General features: G+C 39.4%; 1 protein-coding gene across 4 annotated transcripts in view; it reads left to right on the top strand.

Annotated features, from left to right (window-relative positions):
- The window catches only part of UTRN (utrophin), a 391,603-nt gene that overhangs the window by 235,386 nt on the left and 132,623 nt on the right, over window positions 1-23,594 (top strand). For 3 of the 4 annotated variants that reach the window (XM_052784810.1, XM_052784809.1, XM_052784811.1), the window contains 2 exons: window positions 17,593-17,765; window positions 22,979-23,135. In XM_052784810.1, coding sequence (XP_052640770.1) covers window positions 17,593-17,765; window positions 22,979-23,135 — 330 coding nt within the window. Of the gene's footprint in view, window positions 1-9,042; window positions 9,170-17,592; window positions 17,766-22,978; window positions 23,136-23,594 lie in introns of those variants that run through there. The other variant, XM_052784812.1, reaches the window with a different exon arrangement.

The raw sequence follows: 23,594 nt of genomic DNA, 5'->3' as shown, positions 1-23,594 counted from the left end.
TATTTGCATGTTAGCGACATTTAAAAAAAAAATTAAAGTTAAGTGTAGTTTGCATTATCTGACAGTTTTAAAAGCTGTTTGTGCTGCCAAACAAGTAATACCAGGATGCATTCACTTAGTCATCAGCTATTGTCAAGAGTTGACCCCATAATGCATATTTATGACTATTTACTTTAAAGCTAATAAACCTATCCATTTCATGAATCTTCCAATTCTTTACTAATGTAGATTATTACTAGGATTGTCTTCTATTCCCTTTACCTTTCTACCCTGCTTCTGAGATTCTGATGCTGGGGAAGGTGACAACTAAAATATCAAGAGATAAGAAATGAACTAGAACATGTCTTGCAGTTACAAAGTCTAAGTGTATTTGTTATGAGCATGCTTAGGCTATAAGATCACCTTCAGGTTTATGAGGTGATGTGTATGAGCTTTTGTGACCAAAGATCAAATGTGATTTTCCTAGAAATTGTAAAATGTGTATTTCTTGAGTAGTCTCTTAAATTCTGACAGAGTATTTGAAGTGCTATAGTGATTTTGTGCATTGTGTCTCTACAGCCAAATGTTGCTGCTTTGTGCACTGTATTTATAGTATCAAATCTAACTTCAGCAGCCCTTTGAAGCTAGGGCATGAGGTGGTTTTGTTGTTACAAAAGAGCTTTTTGCAGAAAGAATGAAACAAAGTTCCCAAGGAGATGCAAAGCTCTTTTCTGACTAATCACAGGTCTGCTGTGGTTTAATTTTCTAGCCCATGATGATGCAGGACTTTTATGTCCTAATCACTTGGTAGCAACCAGATTAATGGAATTTAGCTTAACTATTTTCCTTGTCAGTGAAGCATTTATTGAATTTGGTAATAACCAGATGAGTTGCTTCCTCTTTGTAGGGCTTGATCTTGAAAGAAGATTCTTCTGAAATAAATATGATTGAGAGCATTCATTTAGCTGTATAATGGACACAATGTAGATCAAAAAGTAGACTGATATAGATACATGCTGGGAAACTAAATGGAATACAGTCAAGTTAGTTGGCTGGTAATGCTCAAGATTTCAATTCTCTCTCATTAGTTTTGTAACTATTTCTCTGTAATCTTTGATAGCTATGCAAACTTATTACTGTGTCCAAATTCTTTCCAGGACAAAGTAGAGATGATGGGTGTCAACTGCCAGAGCAGTCACTGAGAGCTTACTCCAGGGAAAAGATACGCCGAATATGCTTAATAGGATAAAGTTCAAAAAGGAGAAAAATAGCAGATATGAGCATATTGGGCTCAATTATCCCTCTCCTGTAGCAGAACTGTCATAGGTGTAGGGAAGTAGTATGCGGTGGAGCACAGGTGCCTGCGGGCAATTTTAAACTTGAAAATCATAACGCCTGCCAGGTACTGGCGGACAAGCAGCTGAGCAGAGGAAAGGATTTGCTGTAACTTTTAAAAGACACGGTATATCTTCTCCCTTACTTGTCCTGTGCATGGGAGGAAGGTGTTTTCTTACCCTTTCATTCCCTATTTGGAAGTGCTTGGTATGAACAGTGAGCGCTTTCAGCAGCACCTACAGCACTGTGTGACTTGCATGCAGGAGTTGTGGAAATTCAATTCTCTGCACTCTTGTCCCTCTTCTCCAGTCTTCGTGGTACGTTGTTCCATTCTTACAGGCTTTTTACACAGCTTCCTTGAAGCACCTCACTTCAGAAAAGCCACAACTACATTTTAGAGGGTTACTTTCTGAAACTTCGAATTGCTTCTGTTCTCCCTTAAGGTGTTGCTAAGCAATGATTAGGTGTACCTGGCAGCTTCAGTGCTATTACACACTAGGTGTGGTAAAAAGGAATATAATTTATTTTTTAAATTACATAACGTCACAATTGGCTTAGGGGATCACTACACAGTTAGTGAAAAGAATGAATACTCTTTCTGAGCTACAACATTTAAACCTTAATCTTATGATGAGTTTTTAAGATTTAATCCCATGGTTTGAAAATTAATTTAGATGAAGACAGGGTTGTCCTATGGTATCAGTCATAAGGCTTTTAAAGTAAGCTCTCTTTTCTTTATCTACTCACAGCAAAAAATATAGTTCATTTCTGTTGGTGAGGCATTGTGGGCTACCGCTTGGATGCAGTAGCCACGGCATGAAAAGATTTAAATTAAATATTAATGAAACATCCCTGTAGTCCAAGGTCATTGATCTTTTTTTAGTGAACTTTGAAAACAAAAAAAACCCTCCACCTTTTTGATAAATTACAATGGTATACTTTGGTATTTCTTGCCAGATTAGGAGATTGACCTCCTATGGTTTGATAGAACAATTTAGTAGCTGTCCATTTGCTATATTCACAAGAGTAATTTTCTTATGGCTGTTCTGCTATGGCACATTAAAGTTGATATAAAAGCACATTTCTCTATAAATGTTATAAAGATTCTGTCTTCATAGACAAAAATTTACTTCAAATAATACAAATTACATACTTTATGCTCTTTTTAAATACAGAAGATCATCTTGCTAATGGTTATGCTAGAAATCCAAAATGTGTTTGTTTTTATATAGCAAATGCCTAGCCAGTATTCAAAAACAGAATTAAAAGTTCATGGCTGAAAAGCTCACAGCTGAAGCAAATTTTTAAGGCTGAGATCAGAATTTGCATTGGATGGGGAGAGTCCAATTCCCAGTGGCTTTCAAAAAAAAAAACCCGCAAAAAACCAAAACCAACTAGATCCAGGTAATACCTCTCCTTCCTGCAAGATACGGCCACTTACTTAGCTAAGAATATAAGACAAGGTATAACATAAAAGAGCATAAAATAATATACAGGTGGACTGAGTCAAAAGGTTGTGCTTGGGTACTTAACTTTGGAGTGTGGCAAAATGATAAATTATGCAGTATAACTGTAATGGCACTATAACCTTGTTAGGTGCTTGAGTCTAATGCCATTGCTTAGAAGTAAAGTAGGAGGAGACTGCAATATGTTATCTGAATGAGATTTTAATCCACAGATACTTGAGTTAGTGCTGTAGAATTCAAGATGCTCTGTCAATTATGATAAACTCTGAAATAAAAATACGATTTCCGTGGTCTTTTCACTATTGAGTGGATTGAGTACTTGTCTAAAAACTACTAAATTAATCAGCTTTTCATTGGTCAGTTTTAGTATCTTGAGAGATGGGTATCCTTTGCCAAGTAATAGATATATAAATAAGCCCTTCTTTTAGCAAATTATTTTAAAGATGTGTATTTAATCGTCCCATGTATTGTCCATGGTTTTAATGAGGCACTTCTTGGACTAAGCTGTCAGGGAGCTAGAAGAAACACAATCAAGAAAATCTTAAGGAAAACTAAATTTTCATGTTGGGCTGAAATATTGAAAGTCCCATGTTTTTAACTTGGGAAACTGGATGCTTACTCTGGGTGCAGGTTAATGCAGCCTCTACAATCTTGTCCTTAGGTGGGCTGCTTTGACAGTCTGTCATGTTATATCACCACTAGACTGTCACTCTGTTTTCAGTTTCACCCTTTTTAATAAAAATGTTAATAAGTACATCTAAGACAACTTGTTTGTTTTGTTTCTGTGCAAAGAGAGCAGAGTTAAAGTTGCTATTAAAGACAGAAAGACCATGAGGTGCTTCCTGGCTTGCTGATTTCCAGTATGATTATTGCAAGCAAGTGCTGGTATCTCATACCTGAAGGGGGAAAACCAGGAGGAAAGGCAGCTAACAGTCTTAGAAGGAGGCTTCCCAGTGAACTCTTTATAGACTGTCAATCAATAGTAACATTTCATTTAGTCACCAGTAATAACTAGGAAGTAATAACCTGATGATGAAATTCCTGCCTGGCATAAAAGACAGATTTCATCCATGCTCCCTGCTGCCTCCCTCATTCTGTCAATTAGAGCCAGCATTGAAACCTTCATGTTCTGGCCAGTCCCATAAATGGAATTTAAGTCTGCCTCTTGTACAGTAAGTTTCTTAATGGCCTCATGCCTGAAATGGATGCCATGGTGGTACTTCCCTGCAGACTTCGCTTTGACGTCTAAGCTCTTTTAGATATACTCCAAGTATGAGATAATTCTTTGGGGTTTTGTGTTCTGAGTACATTTGAAATGTTCTGCTTTTAGGGTTGGGTGCTTCTGGGAAGATCAAAGAAATTAAAACACACAACTTATATTCAGGTCCAAAACATTAGAAAATCACAGTTGATTCATAAAGCTGAAAGCCATGTGTTGTCCAAACAAGTTAAAAATACAAGGAGGTGGGGGAAACCCACCACCATATCACCCAGTCCTTTACTAACCTTTCATGGCAGTGCAACCATTGCCTGTCACCAAGACTACTTTCTCTCATCTGGAATCCTAACAAATTTTATTCTTGAGATTTAAAGTCTTGTCTCATGCCCCATTTTCTGAGGAAGGCCACAGTCTATCTGTGCTTACCTAATGCAGAACTCTGTCATTAAATGTGGCAGATACTGCACAGGGCAGACCACTGAATGTGACCGGTTAATCCATGTAAAAATACCTTCCCAAGGCAAACTGGTACACTTTAGTCTTAAAGAAAGGAATAAAGAAAAAGTCAAACCAGTGCAGTGCCTTGGCTCTAAGCTCTAGGAACTCTGCAAACCCTTTCATGTCATTCATAATCTGCATTGCAATTGCCACTGGAACAGATACCTAATTGGTAATATGGGCAATCATATTTACGTGACTTCTGTCTTATCGTGCTGCTTTTTCTGCTTTATTGTAAAAGCTTGATTTGTCGTATCTGTCTTGATGAATTCTTGGTCCTTGGGGTACTGTGTCGCTTGAGTGATTTGGCTTCTGGCAGAGGTTATCAGTGAGGCTGTGCTGGAAGAGCTCTGCTTAGTGAAACCCTGGTGTTGTGTTCAATTGATAGTGAGCCTCAGTGTAGGACCAACCTTGCTGGAGCCGTGTGTTAACTCTGTATTGTAAATGCTGACCCACTGTAGAAGGGAGAGAGGGCAGCTCTCCCTCCTGGTGTGATCAGATTGACACCAGGTGTTTTGCAAGGCAGGAGAAAATACCACAATGCTTTTGAACAAGTGAATTTTTTGTGTTCCTGCCTGAAGCTGCGTGTCTTGAGTGAACCCGGGATGTATTGATTTGCTGTAACCACCTATTGACCTCTGCGTCCTTTACATCTGAGTCGCACAAAGGAACACTATTCTTTTTATCTTTTTGTTGTTGTTACCCGTTGTTGTGAGTCACATAAGATATATGTATGCTCTGTGTATAAACAAACTGGTTCATTTACTCTTAAGGATCTTGCTGCTGTTTATTTTTCCATTTGTCTTCTAGGAAAAAACTTTTCTCCTTTCTTTAGTTTGTATTCCAAAGTCAAATTGTGCTTAGTATGACAGTGTTCTTGAATTTTTTTCACATCATCTCAAGTATGAAGCAAATTCTTAAGTGTCTTTACACATACTTAATCTTGTTTTGCAGATTAAAGTCTGAAAGACTTTTATCTTTTCTGAAATTGAACTTTAGAGGTGTGTATAATATCACCTCCAAGTTGATCAGGTAATTTTCCTTCCAGAGGCAATGGAATAACATTTTTTTTCTTTTTCCTTACCTAGTTTTGGTTTCATTGATGCTGCTGGTTCACTTGTTTGCAGTAGCCCAACGTTCAGTTACTTCTGGATTTATACTTGATAAAAAGTAGGGGGTTTTTAATTGATACTTTACAGTACTAAGTTTTTAGATGTACAATTCTATTAGTCTTATAATCCCTATGTTAAGTGTCTTGCTAAATGATGAGGCCTTTAAGCCTGGATTTGCAGGGTGTGCTGTTCAGAACCCAACTCCTAAAAACAGTTGCTAGCAAATGTGTTCGTAGTTCTTTGTGTCACAGGCTGCTGTGCTGACCTTCCTTTTTCTACATGTGATAAAAGTGCTTTTCCGTTGATGGTCCTTGCATTTTGCAGGCTGCCACTAGTAACATTACCAATGGCTATAAAGTGCTGTTAGCTGGTTATGTTATTTTTTTTCCAGTTTTATCTTCTTAAGTTGTGTGAGAAAATGCACCAAACTGCTCTAATATCAAAATGTAACAAGAAGCTCCATTGCACACAATCGTCTGCAGCAGTACATGGCTCTCCAGTGTCTTAAATTCCCATTTGTGGAGCTCGGTATCTGCAAGAGTATTTTGGAAGGCGGCTTTGTTACAGGACTGTTGGTGTTCTGCTCATTTTTAGCTGAAGATCATGTATTCGCATGAGGGCTTACGCTGTCAGAATGTGAATTTCTTTGGACTCTAGCATTCAAATATTTAATCTCTGTGTGACCTGTAGTTTTCATTATAAAATTCCATTTTCGTTGCCAACAATGGATGTATGTTATTTTTATGGAAAATTATGACAAAACTGATCAGGAAAATTTTAGTAGTAATAAGTAATATAAAGCTGTCTTACTGTTATGTTGTATTTCTGGAACTTACAATCCAACATTGTCATGTCTACAGAACTACTGTGTTTACATGTACAGGCTATATTAAATATATGTCAACGCAGAGCTTATTTCAGTTACTGTATTTTATTTTTCTTCTACAAATGCAGAATTTCTCAAATACTGTAGTGTGCTTTCATGTGAAAGGGCCACTGAAAAAGTTGTTATTCAGTACAATTTTCAAAGCCGTTTTACTGGAAACATTGGTCCAACACTGTGTGTATATGTATATATTTGATTACCTTTTACAGAATTCTGCAAAATGGTAATTATCCGCCTCAGAGGGCATTTACATTTGCATTGAATAGTATTGAAAGATCTAGAATGTATGCTTTTTTGATGACAGCAGAAAATCAGGAAACAAGGTATCTAAGTATGAAGACTGAGAATAAACATAAAATTAATGTTGTCTATTTGGATACAGTCCTGGAGTTATGAAGCCTCATTATAATCCAGCCTGACACCCATTTTCATTTTGTATGCACTAGCACCTCTGAAGTGGATTTAAATGCTGTTTTCTTCCTGTTTTGCAAGGGTTTTTTCTGCAACAGCAGCAGAAAGAAGCCTTAGTGTGTATGGGAATCAGGATCCAAACTTTGTGTCAGTCTTGCAGGAGAAGAAAAGAGAGATTCTCAGATAGAGATTGTAGTTAAACTTCTTACAGGATGGTTTTACTTTCACACTCTAATGTGTTATTTTCCTTCTGTAAGTGGTTAATTTAGAAAAGGACAGTATTTGAACATGATTTTAGATACTGTTGCATTAATAATTGGGCTTTTTGCTTCCATAAGCACTGGAATAAATTCAGACAGTTTGTGCTTACCCGTCAGTTATGCAGTAAAGCTGGTCTAGTTCCGTCATCTTTATTTGGAAAACTTTTCTCAGTTTATTTTGCAAGCACTTCTGCAGTTCGTGTAATATGCCCACATAAAACCTACAGACACGTGGCAAAGTACAAATAAAATAAGCAAAAATCCTGCTACTCCCAATATTTATTTTTTTTTTTTCTCCAGAGTTTATTCTTAAAATCCCGACCCGTACTGGCTTTATCGGTATAACCCACTAGCTGAGAATAATTTTTAAGACAGTTTTGTCATTGGTGACTTTATTTGTACTTCAAATGGCAGTCGGGTGAATTAAAAAGAAAGTAAAAGCAGCACGTGACTCCCAACACGGTCATAGGAGTACTTGTTATAAAGGGGTTTGCAAGTGATGGGTTGTTGGTTTGGTTTTAATTATACTTTTTCTGACTTGCTGGCAACTATTACCGAAGCTCTTTTTGCCGGTTGAGTAATGTGTGGTTGTACGGAAAGCATTAATAGGAGTTTAAATAGGCCTTCGCATGCACACAGGCTTTCCAGTGGGAATGGTTTGCAATGGAGCGATTTCCTAGTAGCCACCCTTGGGGTGTCAGGTTTCCTGCGGGCGGGCAAAGGCTCATATGAAAACAATCTGTCTGCCCTCGTGAGCCAGCGGCAGCGGGCGCCTGTAGGCTTTGTGGAGCACCCGTTGCTTTTACGGCTCCAAAACCTGTTCAGTGACTAAATAGCTGCCTTTCCTTTCGAGGGGAAGGAAGAGGGGCGAGCGAGGGGTTTTGGTCTGGGGTTTCTGCAGCCTTTAGGGGTGGCGGTGGTTTTCCAGCGGGGAGGCCTCCGGGAAGGGGGAGTGTGCTTGGCGTCAGAGCGGCACCACGGCTGCTGGAAGGGAGGATGCTGATTACAATAATAAACAAATGCCGGGGATAGATGACTGCACGGCTGTCAGAACAGAGAGGACCAAAGGAGGAGATCCCCAGCGAAGGCTTTGGAGGTTGCAGCAGGATCCTTTGCTGGAGACTTTTTTTTTTTTTTTTTTTTCCTTCCCCCTAAACAAAGGAAGTGACTTTTTAAATTTCTTTTAATGGGCCTTGGCTGGTCTGTGGTGCAGCATCCCCTGGGCAAAGCGAAGCGGGCTGGAGGTGGCTTGGTTACTGCCACAGCAACAGCAGCCCGCTGGCGGCGAGGAAGGCAGGGAGAGGAAAGGTGGTCTCCCGTCCGGTTGCGCTGCCGTGCTTCCTAGGCTGAAGTGTGCCTCGTCCCACTCGACTTCTCTGAAAGGCTGGCTTTTGGTGCTTTCTTTAAGCAGAAGTTTCTCTGGGGATTTTTTTTGTTCTTTTTTTCTTTGGTTTTTTTTTTTCCTTTGAATGGAGCAACATGGAAGGACTGGCTCCTCCTTCCCACTCTCTGCATCCATCGTGTGCCAGCGGAGTATAGCTTCTCTTGCTCAGGGTCACTGAGACCAACCATTGAGCTTGTGGCCTGCCAGAAGCACTTGGAGCCTGCAGGCCATTGCCGAGGTGAGCTGGAGGCAGTCCTGGCCAGGTGTGGAGACGAGGAGATCCCCACAGCACCATGGGGCCGGGTTAACCCTGCAAGGAGCATCACCCAGCGTCAGCGGCTCACCCTCAGGTGCCCGGCCTGTGGCAGGGAGCGGGGCCAGGGAGGCTGTGACAATGGTGCTGCCTGAACTGCCCCTGGGGGAGCACGGCCCAGGAGAGGGGCACGCGCAGGAGCTCTCGGAGAGTTTTGAGACAGTATAGGTGGAAAAAGAGAGAAACCTTTTGAAGGCTATAGGCCCGGCTTGGAGGACGTACCAGAAAAATGTAGGCTTCGGGGGACGCTTAATGATGATTGGCCTGAATTTCAGCTTACGTGAGTTGCTGACAAAATTTGAAAAGGTATGATAAGCATAGTTTCATATAATTGTGCCTTTGAAAACTACACAGTAAAAAGGGCAGGTTGATGTGAAACAGGTTTTCTGTGTTGCTGGTAAGGTCCTCATGTGACCCTTGTTTGCTCTCAAATATGGAAGTCTAATGCTGCTTCTCTTCTCCATTTCAGGTCCTACAAGATTAGTTTTAGAGCATGTGCTCTGATTGTGGTCATCTTCTCTTTTTTTCTTTTTCCTTCTTTTCTGAAGGAAATGATAGAAAAGTTTGGACTTTGCTAAGTCAAGGGCATAAGGGGACTTTCCAGGATGCCTGTGACCTTATTTCACTATTGACATAAAGGAAGTGCTCTGCAGTTTGCTGTTAAATTTAGTTGAATGTCGTCTTAGTCAAATTGGAAGATCTCATGATGGCTTTTATAAGTAGGATTACTTCCAATATGAATGTGCCACTTTTCCCATCGTTTCATCTGTTCTTTTATTCAAGCTAGTTACTCTTTCTCTTACCAGGACATTTGGTACCAGTAATGCTGAGAGACAGGAAGCTTGGCTTTGCAGTGATTGCGCTGATTAGCGAGAGATGTGAGACTGTTCAAAACCAGATTGTTTTCATCTAATTGTCGGCACTTCCAGTGAAACCTGGGTTGTATGTTTGTAACCATCATTAGCTTGGCTTTGCATACTATATTGTCTTTTGGGTTTTTTAACATCATTTCTCCATGCAAACTTGCTGTACCCTGCAAGATCAGAGTCTGTAACAAAATATATAGTAGTTTATTTACACATTAAGATAAAACCCATATATACTGTGGTCACGAAGCAGGAGAGCAGATTGTAAAGCCCGATTCTGTGGTTTTCTATCCTATAGCTATAAACTGGGGGGGTTTTGTTGTTCTTTTTTTGTTGGGGGTTTTGTTTGTTTGGTTTTTTAATACAAATCAACACTGGTCACCAGAACAGTAGTATAATGGGTATTACTAAATGAACCTAAAAGTCTCAGAAAATAAAATTAAGCTACTTTTTTCTTATATGGGTTTGTATAATGATTTTGGTTAATTTCAAAATCAAAATAAGCCAGGGTCCTCAGAAGACTATTGTAAACTGGTTTGGATTTGTTGGGTTTTTGAAACTCTTGTGTTTTTACTTTCCTACAGTAGCAAACTTTGGAGCTAATGAGACAGATAACTGTTCAGTATCACACCAGCATGACTCTTCTAAAAGTAGTTAATAGTAACAGCGAAAGCATTTGTGACATGATTTCTTCATTGTGTAGATCACTTGCTCCTCTCCTGCTCCCCGTCTGTCAGCTGGGCTTCTCTCTTCTCTTGTAATTGCTGCTGGTAGCCTGTAAAGATTAGGACACATGCTGGACTCTTTGAGGTGCTTCATGACATGGTTGAGACAGAAGTTTTGAAACTGATGTTTCTAATGTGTTTTGAATGATATAAGCCCTGGCATTTGCAAACTTCAGGCTCTCCCCTGTGATCATGAAAATTCCAGTGTCTTATTTCATCTCGAAGGAATTGATTGTAGCAATTCTCAACAAAACCAAAACTTAACAGGTCTCACAGCTCTGTTGTATTTTTTAGCTTGAAGCTTACTGTGTCATTTTGTTGTCTGCTGTGCTGAAATTTGTAACGTGATGTAGGAGGTAGGAGGACGCTTTGTTGCTGGAGAAGAAAATTAACATTTTAGTTGGTGAACTTTGACCACAAATTCTAATCTGCGCTTATTTACCAAGTTTTCTTTTTCTTTTTTTGAGCAAGTTCCCCTCCTCATCCCCAGCTTCATCTCTCTCTTATGATTCCCCCCACACCCATCCTGTTCTTCCCAGCTGAGGAGTTTGCTGCCAGGAGAAACAGCATTGTGACAGTGATCCTGACTTGCAAGCTACTTTTAGCTTTCTGGATTCATTAATATATGTTGTAAGGAGAGAATTACGAGTGCTGTTACTGTGGTTGTAATGCAGAAGCCAGATGGCATTCGCAGAAGCTTGCACGGCACTCCCTTCCTATGCAAAAGCAGAGTTGCGTTACACTGGAGCAGGCAGGGCCGCTTTAGCTTTGTTCAGTCGCAATTATGTGACTGCTGGAATTAGTATTAACGGATTTATGATGCCCCTCAGATGATGAGTCAATGACATGCAATGGAGCCACAGAGGTGGTTGAAGGCAGGCTGGCGTTCTCAGCCTTCCTAAGTGCATCATCATTCTTGTGATGAAACGAATCCTTACCCACACCGTATGTTACCTGTTAAGGTACTATCCATTAGGTTTAAGTGCAAGTTAGACAGCTTTTTGGAAAGTTGAAGTGTCGGTGCAAGGCTTTCGGTAGTACAAGCATTTGAAAACTAGATGTGAAAAACATCCCAAAGTGGTTTTTCCCCAAAAAAGTTTTTTCGTTTTTTTTTTTTCTTCCTGAAATATCTGAGAGCTTAAGTAATAATTAAATTTCTGTCATATCTAAAGCCAATTGCTTTTGTGAATTGCTTTGATCTTATACTGTAGTCATGGTGGCTGTAGTGATACCAAGTGTGGTCTGTGTATGACAGTTTAGAGAGGTTTAATGTCTGTCTTTATACACACTTCTGCCACTGGTGGATTTATGATAATGGCAATTCTGCCCAAGGGTTTTGCATGTGTACTGCTCTTCTGAACGTGAATTCATTATAAACTGATTGCTTAACAGCAATGGCCACTGCAGGCCTCTGAAACAGCAGATGGGATGAGCTTTTCTAAAGTTATGGCTGTCCTCTGATACCAGAGGAGAGAATCCCTGGATGAGATAAGTACTGGGATTCTTCAGAGACTTTTCCTTTTTTAACCATCTCTTTTTACAACAGCATCCCTCTCTCCTTGCTACCCCCAGCACTTGTAAGGAAGAGAACAATAAAAGTCCCGTTTCCCTTTCACAATGGCCGCTTTCATGTGCCTTTATCATGCCCTAATTCTTACTCCCTCCTTAAGGGTAATCAAAAAGTGAAAAGCTCTGAGTGAAGCAGAAGCTATAGGGAACATCTGACACAGCAGTGTTCCCAGAGACAGTTGGCAGCAGCAGGTAAAATGTATCTGGTTGAATATAGACTAAACAATCTGCTATTTTTAAAAAAAAAAAAAAAAATTAAAAAATCCATTCCATTGCTACCTGCTGTGAGATCTCAAAGGAAGATGTCCTGGGTGATGTCTGTGGCATACAGTTATGTCCTTTGGTTGGCACTGATGTTTTTGTTCCAGCTGGAAGAGTTTTCTGCAGATACTTTGGTGAGCAGTCATCCCCTTTATTCTTGACCTCTAAAAGAGGCAAGTGTAGCATTTCTGAACATTGTCAGTGAAAGCAATGGGCAGTCATTTTTCTGGGACTTGCAATTCCCTGCATCTGCACCAAGTCTCCTGTCCTGTTCCAGTCATGGGCATGATTTGTATTGGGTGGAAGAAGTACAAAACTGTCTTGGCAAAATAGCCCGGGGGTGACTTTTGCTGGGTTAATGCAGTTTCCCAAGCTATTTTTCATTCACAAGGAGTCAACCTCAACCCTATTAACTCCTCTTAAGATCTTCATGTGGTTCGAAAGCCACAACAGTTTGCCTGTTCTGTGGCTTGTACCTGGGGGTTAAAATTACATAGCAGTCTGTGTGACAACACAAAACACTGCTGGTCTTGTGGCACAGCATCAGCATTGGACCTGTATGTCCATTTCTTGCAAGCCACTTGGTTTGTGTGCCATAACTTGCCATCCCTGCTCTGTGGTCAGATGTTTATGAAAATTCAGTGGAATTCTGTTTCCTAATCAACATAAAAATAGTTAAAAATTGGGATGTGATGTATAATTTTGCTGTGTATAGTGGGTTTAAACAAAATTGGAGTACAATGTTGATAAGCCTTACATGTAACTGTTTTAAAAAACCATGTGAAGTTATCATTTGGTATAGAATGCTATTGACCTTTTTTGTAAGAGGCTAAGTTGAGTTTTGTGTCATATGTAGTAAAAATCTGATTAAGGGATCTTGATAATAGAATCTGTAATGTTATAGGAACACCTGTTCATTTACCTTACAGAATAAAATAACTTCCCTGGTTTAGATCTTTGTATCATAAAGCTCAAGTCTTCTAGGATTCTTAATGATGAGAATGGAACGGAGTAACATTCTGCATGTTATAAAATGCATTGTTTCTTCCTCTTTAATTTTGGCATGGAAATGTGGAGTTTTCTTCCACCAGTGGTGTTTTTACCTTCAACAGAAGGGTTCAGGTCCTTTAAAGACGAAAATATTTTGCCTGTGTTAATGGCAGTGTACCAATGAAGACCACATAAACAAAAGCTGAAAAAAACATGAGTGGAAGTGAATATGCTAACAGTTTAGGGGGTTACAGAGTGAGTTAGATGCCCTCTGAACTCATCATTCAGAAAAAAGGCACTAGAATGCCCATTGTCATGGGAGTGCTGTTGGTTTGGCGCTTTTTTTTTGTCTTTTTAAAGGATTTTTTCTTTGCCTTTATAAAGGATTAATAGTTTCCAAAGGACAATTATGTCTACTATTGTCACTGCTTAAAATATCCTTGCAGTCTGTAAGGAGGAAAAAATGAAAAAAAGTTCAATAGCTGGTCGGCCTTGGAGTTGGAGTCACAAAGTTTGGTTCTGTTCAAATCTGTTCTATATTTTCTTTCACCCTGGGCAAGTCGCTCTAGTTTGTCTTTGTGCAGTTGCAGTTGCCCAACTCCAGTTGGGCAACTGGAGTGAGCTAAGTCTTTGGGTCCTTTTCGGAATTGCCATCTGTAGCATTATTGAGTGTCACATACCATATTTATACATTCTTTAAAGACACATGCTCTTCAGTTGTCATTATATGATAATTTAGTATTTTATTTGATTGAAATTAAAGTAAGAAGTAGGCTTTAAAATCAGATCCAAGCATAAAATGAAGGATTGTATCCAGCAGGTAAATCTTGCACCATGAGAGGGGTAAAGAGGGAGAGAAGCAAAGAAGTCTAAGTTTCAGAATGGAAATAAGCTCTTTTTGAAATCACCAGGCAGCAGTTTGATCTTAATTCTTAAAAGGAATTTAAGAAAAGTGGCAATCTTCTAGTTGCCTGGCTAGGTCGAAGTAGATATGTAGCTATCAACCTCGTTATTTCTTCTCCTTTCTATCTTTCAAAACTTTGAAACTTGCATCTTGATTTCTATATAGGTTGAATTCTTTCCTCAAAGAGCTTTCTTTCAGTTTAAGACCTTAGTCCTGCAGCCACTTGGGCATGTATTCAAATCTCTTGACCTCATACCAGTAAATTATCAATCCAGTTTAACAGATATGTGCACATAAATATTTGCAAACTTAGCAAAATATGGCATCTCTATAGTAATACCTCCAAAAACTAAGTTGATAAAGCTATGTAACTACAGTTTAAGAACTATGAATTTCTTCTGGCAAAGAGTCCTTCTCTGTTTGCACTGTATTTCTTTAGGTTTCTTTTTTCTTTTTTTTTTTCTTTATTTTTCTTTGCTTTGTTTTGTATGCACTAGGAGAGAGCATTCTGGCCCAGATCCCCTTTGCATTGGGCTAAGAACAACAACGGTGTGTCATGGTTGCATCCCCCTCTTTATGTGACAAAAGCAGCAGAATTTGTTTTCTCCCTCTTCCCCTGCATCCTCCAGTGTGCTGCCCCTGTGACTCTGGATATGGGAGCCTCCATGTGATAATAGGGAATTGTTTATAATTGATTTTAAAGTATTGAAAAGTTGAAATTGGATTAACTCTTATTAGAGTTAATCCTAGTTGGGACCTGAGCAGGGATTATCAAATTTTTGGCCACATAGAGGACAATGGAGAAGAATATGGAGAATCAATGACCAAGAAAGAGAAATAACAGCTCAGGATAAGCATGAATTGGAATGTGTACAGAATGGATAGAGGAGTTGTTCCCACTTTGAAATAAGAAATTCTAAGGGAGGGCAACCACAACATCTTTACAAATCTCATAAGAATTGAAAGATTATGATAACACAGTGAGTAAAGGAGATTACTACCAATTGCTACCAATTACAGCAATCCTAGGACAAGATGGGAGCCCATCATCCTTGTTAGCCTTCCAACAGAGGACAATACCTGAATAAAAATCTTCAAGATCTTTTATATCATTATTGGGGAATAACTAACTTAATGTGTCGATCTGTTGCCATTAGCCATCTTTCACATCCCACCTTCCTACTGCACTTGTTCCATGTGCACGTTGGTGTGGGACATGTTATTTGGATTTTTTTTTTTTTGAGGGCTGTGATGCATTCTCATTCATTAACTTTAATATCAGTCCTGCTGGTTTATCTATGAGCTGGCAGTGCTTTTTTTTTCCTGGAAAATGGAAATCGGAAAAGAGAAAAAGAAGTTGATTGGCAAAGTTGATTCTTTGAACTGAGCTGTCACAACGTTGTCATCACAGATGGGACTAAAGAATGCCAACAGCAGATTTACTGTTCCTTAATCAATGTAACATGATGATTGGCAAATGCAAGAATGAAACCCATTTTGAATGAAACGTTTTTAAGTGTGCACGCTTAAACATCCTCTCAAATGTAATCAGAGTTAGAATGTTTTATGAAGGTTCTCAATAGCTTTAGAATTAATATTGTGATTGTAGAATGGAAGATGAGAGATCATTTTGTTTTCAATGAAGTTTTCTTTTGTAACTTTAAAGAGGCATAAAAATGGATTTGAAATGACCAGGCTTTTGTAGCACAGATTAGTGTGCAATTAAAATTGTAGCTGCTGTGCGTGTTTGTACCTCCTGCTGTGTGGACTTGAGCTGGGTTTCACTGGATCTACTTGCATGTTGGAGACATAAGGGCAGGAGCTGCAAATGTTTTCAGACAAGCATCTGATTTTTTATCTGATGACTATGCTGTCTTATTTGGGTTTGTTGATCATCAGAGATTGCCATTTTGTTTTTTCATTTTAAATGCTGTTGCTTGTATCTATTTTCAGAATGGTGATTTTTATCAAGATTGTTTAAAGACAACAAAAGTGTCTTTTAACCTGTTTTAAAGTAGTGAAACTCAGGGCAAAAGTTACATAGTAGCTCAGCTGGAGAGCCAGAGCTTTGCTGATGCTTCCCTCCCTCTCTCTCACCTTCCCCCCCCACTCCCCGCTTTCCCCCTCTGTCTCTCCTCCCCCCACTTCTTCAGCTGTATCCTTCTTTTTGCTTTCTTCCCTAACTGAAGAAAGCTTTCATGCTGTCTCAGATTCATAGCTACTTTTCCACTGTTTCCAACTATCATCTGTAGATGTGCAAGCTGCCATTCTAAGATGTAGGGCTGCATCTTGAGGATGGGGAGGTACGAGAGCCCCCTCCTTTCCTGCTCCTGTGAACAGATGGAGATTACAGAGGAGTTGTCTGGAAGAATAAAAACCTCTAAGGGATTTCAGTTCCTGAATGTCTTCCTTTGCAAAAGAAGTTTATTTACATCTGCATCAAGTTCCTGTCACAATCTTCACTGATTAATCCTATTGAGACAGCCAGTATACCTCCTGGCTCTCCCCATATTTACATTGCTCTATTAGAGTATACATAGATGCATGGATGCTAGAAAGCATTGTTGGCGATGCAGGAAGTTTTGTTTGCTCTTATAATGTGTTTTAAAAATAATACTGTGCTCAGTTAGATGAAGACAACATCTGTAATGTGTTTCTTGAGGCAGATGGTAGATCAGAAAATAAAATATGTTTAATTTCTAAGGGGAGGAGAAATGAGTAAGCTGAATTGAAATCACAAGCACTGCTTTTTCTTTTCAGTATTTACTATGAAATTCAGATTATAATACATCCTGCTGTTTTATGTCTACCTCTCCATATATCGCAGGCCGTGGTGTACAGTAGTTTAGTTGTAAAAATGGTCTTGTGGTAGCTGTAGTCATTTAGCTGCAGTTTAAGGACATAGGTTTTAGTTAAAAGCTTTCATTGCATATGACCTAAAGCACTACATAGAGTTTGAATTTCACTGGACTGTGTAAGGCTTCTGCAATGTTTTATTTCAGAAAGGAAGGAGACAACATAACTAAGGCTGAATCTATGTAATTTGTGAGCAGGAAACTATTTCTACTGCATTTGCAAATGCTGCACTGTGTGAAATGTGTGGGGGCACAGTAGACAACTAGTTACCTTCAGTGCTACAAAAGCATGCAGAGAACTTAGTTTTTATAGTTCTAAGTTCTGTTTCACAGTCAAGGATGACTTTCAAACTCCTTTGCTCACACTTAAGAAAGTTAGACCTTTTATAATGATGTTAATAGGGTTGCAGGTTTTCCCCTCTGTATCTCTTTTCAGAGTCATTCAAGAAAGTCGGACTATGTGCTCTGTCCTAGTGCTTAGGAGTACTAATGAGAATAAGCTCTCCCTTCCTTTATTTAGAGAACTAAGATGTTTGGACTTTTCTTGCTGATATTTCAGGACATCCAAGCCGAGATCGATGCCCACAATGACATCTTTAAAAGCATTGATGGAAACAGACAGAAGATGGTGAAAGCCTTGGGAAATTCTGAGGAAGCTGCCCTGCTCCAGCACCGGCTTGATGACATGAACCACCGCTGGAATGACCTGAAGGCAAAGTCAGCTAACATCAGGTAAGTAATGAAAATGTCAAGACATGAATGGGGCACAGTTGCTGTCTTCTAAAAGGCCTGAGAAATATGACCACAGCCTTGAAGTGAAATCTCTATTTGTTTCTGTAGAGGACCCCTGAGCACAAATATAAAAACTTGGTGTACTTGCTCGTCATGCAGGCTTAACTACTTGGTCTTCTCTCTCCAGAGCTGCACAGTTGTGACTTGCCAATCTCTACTAAATTTTCCAGAAAGTATGTTGAATCTTTCCTTATTGTAAATAGATAGCAATGTCAATGAAGTAATTCTGTGAATCTACAGCTACTGTGAGGAGAAATAAAGGATTTGTTGTTGTTTTTGTTTTTACCACTGAAATGAATAATTTGATAGAACTTGCATCTTAAATGTCTTAATCTGTATTGGTAGTAAAATTTTTTTTATTGCTGCTATTCAATTAGGAAATGTTTTAAAACACATATTAATCAAGGAATGCATTTTACAATTTTTTGACCCTACCAGTGCCAAGCTCACTGACTGTCCAAGTGTAGTCACTGTTAAAATCTTTGTGATGTCATTTTGGCAGTAGATACTACCATATTTATTAATGTGAATAAAATTCCACATTAAAATGAATTGGGTAGAGAAGAATTTCTAGAGCTTTTAATTGCAAGTGCTTGCTTGTTGATTAAAGGAAAGTGTTCTTTTAATAGAACAGAACAATGTTAAGCCTTCATATGAATTTTCCAAAGGCCAGAAAAATGAGTTGAGCCTGGAATTCAGGCACAGGAGTTTGAAAGAGTGAGACAGAGGGGAAAATGTGAGACTTAGTTTTCATCTCCACTTATCCTATCACCAACCTGCTAAACAGTTAAGTGAAACAGGTAAATCAGCTCTGTGAAAGCCCACAGGCAGAGCTTGAATCAGAGGAACCAAGCAGTTCAATGTGGGGGCTTGCAGAGACTGGCCCCACCACACAAGCAGTTTAAGGCAAGAGCTGTCAAACTTGGGCTATTATGAGCCCTACTCACAAATAAGTTAACATGAGAGAAAGATGAAAACATGCTTATAAGATAATAACTTAGCAGCTGTGGAGTTCTAGCAAGAACAATTCAGTTGCTTGGCCTTTCCTGGGGTTGATCATAATTTGGGAGAAACTGATGGCTAAAAAAAAGGGCCTTCAAGCTCTTTACCCTGGCCAGCTGTGAGTTCCAAGGCAGTAATACAGAGACAGCGTTTGTGCAGTGAATGCTCAAAAACGTGGGAATACTGGCTCTTCTGAATACGTACTCATCTTTTCACTTCTGCGTAGATATGGCGTGTGCAGCCCACTGGGCAGCAATAATGTTTGCAGTGTTACTCTGCTGGTACATGCAATGCTGCAGAGCCACATCACTGAGCTACAAGTAGAAGATGGGCAGGGAAGAGAATACTGGAGCAAATATGAGAGAAGTAAATTAACCTCTCAAATCTCAGTCGCCAGTGAAAGGAGTGTAGCATTTCCGAGTTCATGTATTTTGCCCTGTTCTTTGACTGCAGTTCACTTTTCTAACTTGCACAAGAGTGATGAAAGCCTTCATAGGGAAATAGAAAGCATAGATCGGATAGGATGTCAGTGTGTTGGTGTCACTGTTTGCCTTCAACTTTTGCTTTCTTGGTGTACCTTATTTCAAGGATGAATTGGAAAGCAAAACTGTATGGAAGAGTCTTGTGAGAACAGCATATAACAGTGTTAGATGCTAGGGCTGATGATTGAAAAATCTGATTGTTTTGTTATGGGTTTTGGCTTGGGATAGTGCTTCTAAATTAAGGTTTCTCTTAAGTTTTTTAGAATATTTTCAGCTATTTGTACATAGTGACTATGTTGATTTTTAGTTGCTGAAAGTACTGCTCTCCCTCGGGCATAGCATGAGTTTTTCTTCATCACGTCATTCCTCGGAGCTGATGATGCTAGTCACTGCGTTGACTTTACTTCCTTGCTACTGTAACTAAAGGGTTTCCAAACTGAAAAAGCAGCACTCTTGTGACTTATTTTTAAATACATGGAAACTATTTAAACCTGTACTTGTAGTGACTATGACACCACCTGAGAGAACTCTACCTCTCCTTGAAATTACTTGTAGACGATTCTTTCTTTTTCTCTCTTTATTATCTTATTCCCAGGAAGAAAACAAAGCTGCAGGTTTGTGTGGGTCTGCCTTGTCAAATGTTTAGGAGAGATTCTTTTCTGCTGGAGCAGGAGGTGTGAGGGTGTTAGTGTTTGGGGGAGGTTAGAGGTAAAAGTATGGGAGAAACAGAGGAGAACTCTCTATATTTAGACCACCCACCAATCTTTCTTTATTCCATGTGTTCCCTTGTTGCTCAGCAGGGAAAGTGTTACCTCCATAGCAGAAGCAAAAGCTGAGGAGGTCTCCAGCTGTGAAGAGAGCTTCTCGGGGTCAACAGAAGGGGAGTTATGTCAGAGTTGCTGCTCTTCTGGATGATTTTATTCAGCCTGGGTGGCGGAGGGGTGCTCTCAGTCTGGTCAGCTGGATGGCAGCATTTGTGGTTTTCAGGCTCATCCAGGATTCCCTTAGGAGTGCTTCTGAATACCAGGTGGTTGATGCTGGGGAATATTGCTCCAACCAGTGCTCAAACCTGAACAATCATCTGTAACTGACTTCTATTTTTATCAGAGCAGATTCTTAAGCTGCCACCTTGACTTGGTGAATCCCTGGAGATTGCTAATTCATTTGTCACATGAGCACAAACACCTGAAGTTTTGTTTGCAGGTTGTGTATCAATAGAAGTACCAATTCCAAAACAAAGACCAGAAATCTTGTCTTTGAAAGCAAAGCAGCCCAAGAAACATTTCAGAACTTCAACATAGTTTATTGACTCTCTTTGATAATGTCTGTATGACAAATGTAAATGCGATACTAACACTTTACACTGAAATGCAAATTGGAGCATATCTTGGTTCCCTTGCTCCTGTGCAGCATTTGCTTTGAATGGGGTTTACTGAATGCATGTGCCTCTGCTCCCCAGGAGAATTGAATGCTTGTGTCCACTCTTCAGCTGCTGCTGTATCTCTCTATTTTCAGTATTGCTTCTGATAAGATTAGAAGGGTAACATTCAGGAAAAATACAGGCTGATGTAATACATTTTCCCTTGTGTAATTTTTTTTCCCCTTTAACATCTTTCTGACCTTTGAAGAGAGAGGTTAGCTCACTTTGTATTTAGAGAAGAATTTTAAAGTCCCTGTTAGTGTAGTCCATTTCCTCCCCACCTCTTATGGCTCTACCCCCACAAGTTTAGCTTGCGCTTGACTTTGAAACCATGTGCTAGTGGTATTTTCCTACTGTCATTAATCTGGCATGCACATGAGTACTCAGTGGTAAATTACAATGCATTTAATCTGGTATCATATACCATGTCATTCACATTAATATCAAATTAGGTTTTTTCACTATTAATATTATTGCACTGTATGTTAAATTAACAGTGAGTCACCCTTAAATTGCCCTTTAACTAGTTGCAGGTTTTTTTTGCCCCCTTACAAAGCTCCAACTCATTTTGTATACAAGAATTCCACTAAATAATTAGTGTGCCAGTTTTGAGAAAGGAAAGCTGCTTAAATGTGCTAGATACAGTAATAAATCATGATGAATAGAGATTCTGAAAATAGGCCAGGAGAGCTAAGACAGTACATTTCACTCAGGAGCTTGCTGGTCTGCAAACTAAGGCGTTCAGGATGCTCTTCCCCTGTACACATATAACTGCATATGCAATAGCTCGCTTGTAATTCGCTGCAGGGCAGGATGCTGGCTCAGCTGTTCAGGCCCGGGCTACAAGCAGCTGGGTTGAATTCAGTGTTGAGAGAAAGGTATCAGTGAGAGCAATAAGGGATGACAGAAACCATGATGCACAAAACTGTAAGCAGTAAAACATCACTTCTAGCAAGTATTTTACCCTCTCCCCCCTCCCCCCGCCAAGTGGTTACCTAAGCGCTTTCCTGAACGGAGTGGAGGAGAATAAGTTCCTCTTCGTAAAGTTAGTTTATCCTTTTCAGAAATGTGATTTTTTTTCTGTGATTTTTTTTTTTTTTTTCCTTTGTATCTTTTTCCCTCCCATACATTCTTACTGACTGCTTTTTTGGTTCGTCTATCCTGGTATCCCTGGGAGATTCCAGCGTACCCAAACCTAAGCTTGCCTTGAAATTAACCTTGCAGCACATCACCCCTTCAATCCAACCATTGTCATATCAGTCCCAAACATTCACTCAAATGCCATTTGAGATGATAACACAAGAGAAGCCAGGTGAAAGTTTCAAGATGTGAGTTACAGTGAATCAGAAAAAAAGGTAAAAAAACATGTGCAAAATAGGAAAGGGAAAAGGTAGGAAACAATAGTAAAGTTCAGTTCACTCATCTGTCAGAAGTGGGGCGGGAAGGTGCAGAGCTGGTGTCAGCCTACACTGAGAAGGACTTAGCTCTACTCCATCACCTGTGTGGAGAAGGAAATTGTTGTTTACTGGTATACACTAAGTACATGCTGGTCTCGAATCCATAACATAGAACGACTGCAGTAAAAGAGGGGTAGGTGGTCCCTGCCAAAGATTTCCCCGCAGCTGTGTAGGCACTGCAGGGAAAAGCCATGAAGTCAAGGTATTTTTGAAAATGATAGAAAAGGGTATTGTGGAATCCAGGGTTTTTGTCAATTAAAGTGAGGGACAGTTTCACTGTATTAATTCTCTAGTAACTCACCATCAACTAAAGATGATATATTAAATAATCTGTGTCACTGATGTGTTCAGCAGCACAGGCAATTTACTGTTGATCACTGCTGGGAGAACTTGCCGCTTTTGCTGCTGAAGAGTCAAGGTCCTGGCATGAAAGAGTTCAGTTTTGCGGTGCTTTAGCTCACAAAATGACACTTGTACTTCCTGCGCTGTGGTGGAGGAGTCACAACAATACATAGCATTTATTTATGTTGCTTAGATGTACAGTGTTCAGGTTTTAGATAAGTTAAAACATCAGCTACATATTTGTCTCTGCTCACCCATTTTTCCTCTGTTTATTTTGATTCACTGTGCAAAATGTTTTGAAGTAGAGGCTTTTTTAACACAGAGTTGCTTTGCTGTTAAACGCTTGAAACATTCCTATCTTAACGATGGAGCAATTTTATTTATTTATTGTATTCCTGTGCTGTTTTTTGCTATTCAGGGCTTTAAAGATGCTTTTATGTTGTTTCACAGGGCTCACTTGGAGGCCAGTGCAGAGAAATGGAACAGATTGCTGACATCCCTGGAAGAGTTAATCAAATGGCTGAATGCAAAAGATGAAGAACTAAAAAAGCAAATGCGTATTGGAGGGGATGTTCCAACCTTACAGCAACAGTATGACCACTGCAGAGTAAGTTGCTTAAGTTTTATAGATAAATATGTTACTGTGAATAATAGAATGAAGCAAATTTGAGTATAGGAGAAATGATCAACACTTCCTAGTGACTAATTTCTAGAAGAAAGCTCTAGGTCTCCACCCCTTTTGCTTCCCCTCATTGCCCTGTAAAGTACAACCGAGATACTCTCTAGAAAATTTCATCTAAAGGATTTCTGATACATATGTTCAGTCCAAACACATTTTTTTTTTAATATTTACTGTTGGTTTTGGATTCCTACAGGTAGAACTGCTATTTTACTTTAAGTAAAGTTAAGCAAGGCATACAAAAGTAAGAACTGAACAAGAATTGTGAAAGCAATGTTGAATGTAAATTCAGTAAAATTATGTAAAGTGGCTTTCTACATATTACTAAATTGACCAGTAATAGCAGCCCCTGCTCCCCATGCAGATTTATACTGCAAAGATGACTCA

This window comes from Harpia harpyja, chromosome 4, assembly GCF_026419915.1.
Source record: "Harpia harpyja isolate bHarHar1 chromosome 4, bHarHar1 primary haplotype, whole genome shotgun sequence".
NCBI lineage: Eukaryota > Metazoa > Chordata > Aves > Accipitriformes > Accipitridae > Harpia > Harpia harpyja.
The sequence above is the reverse complement of the archived record's forward strand: the minus strand, read 5'-3'. Positions and strand labels throughout refer to the sequence as shown.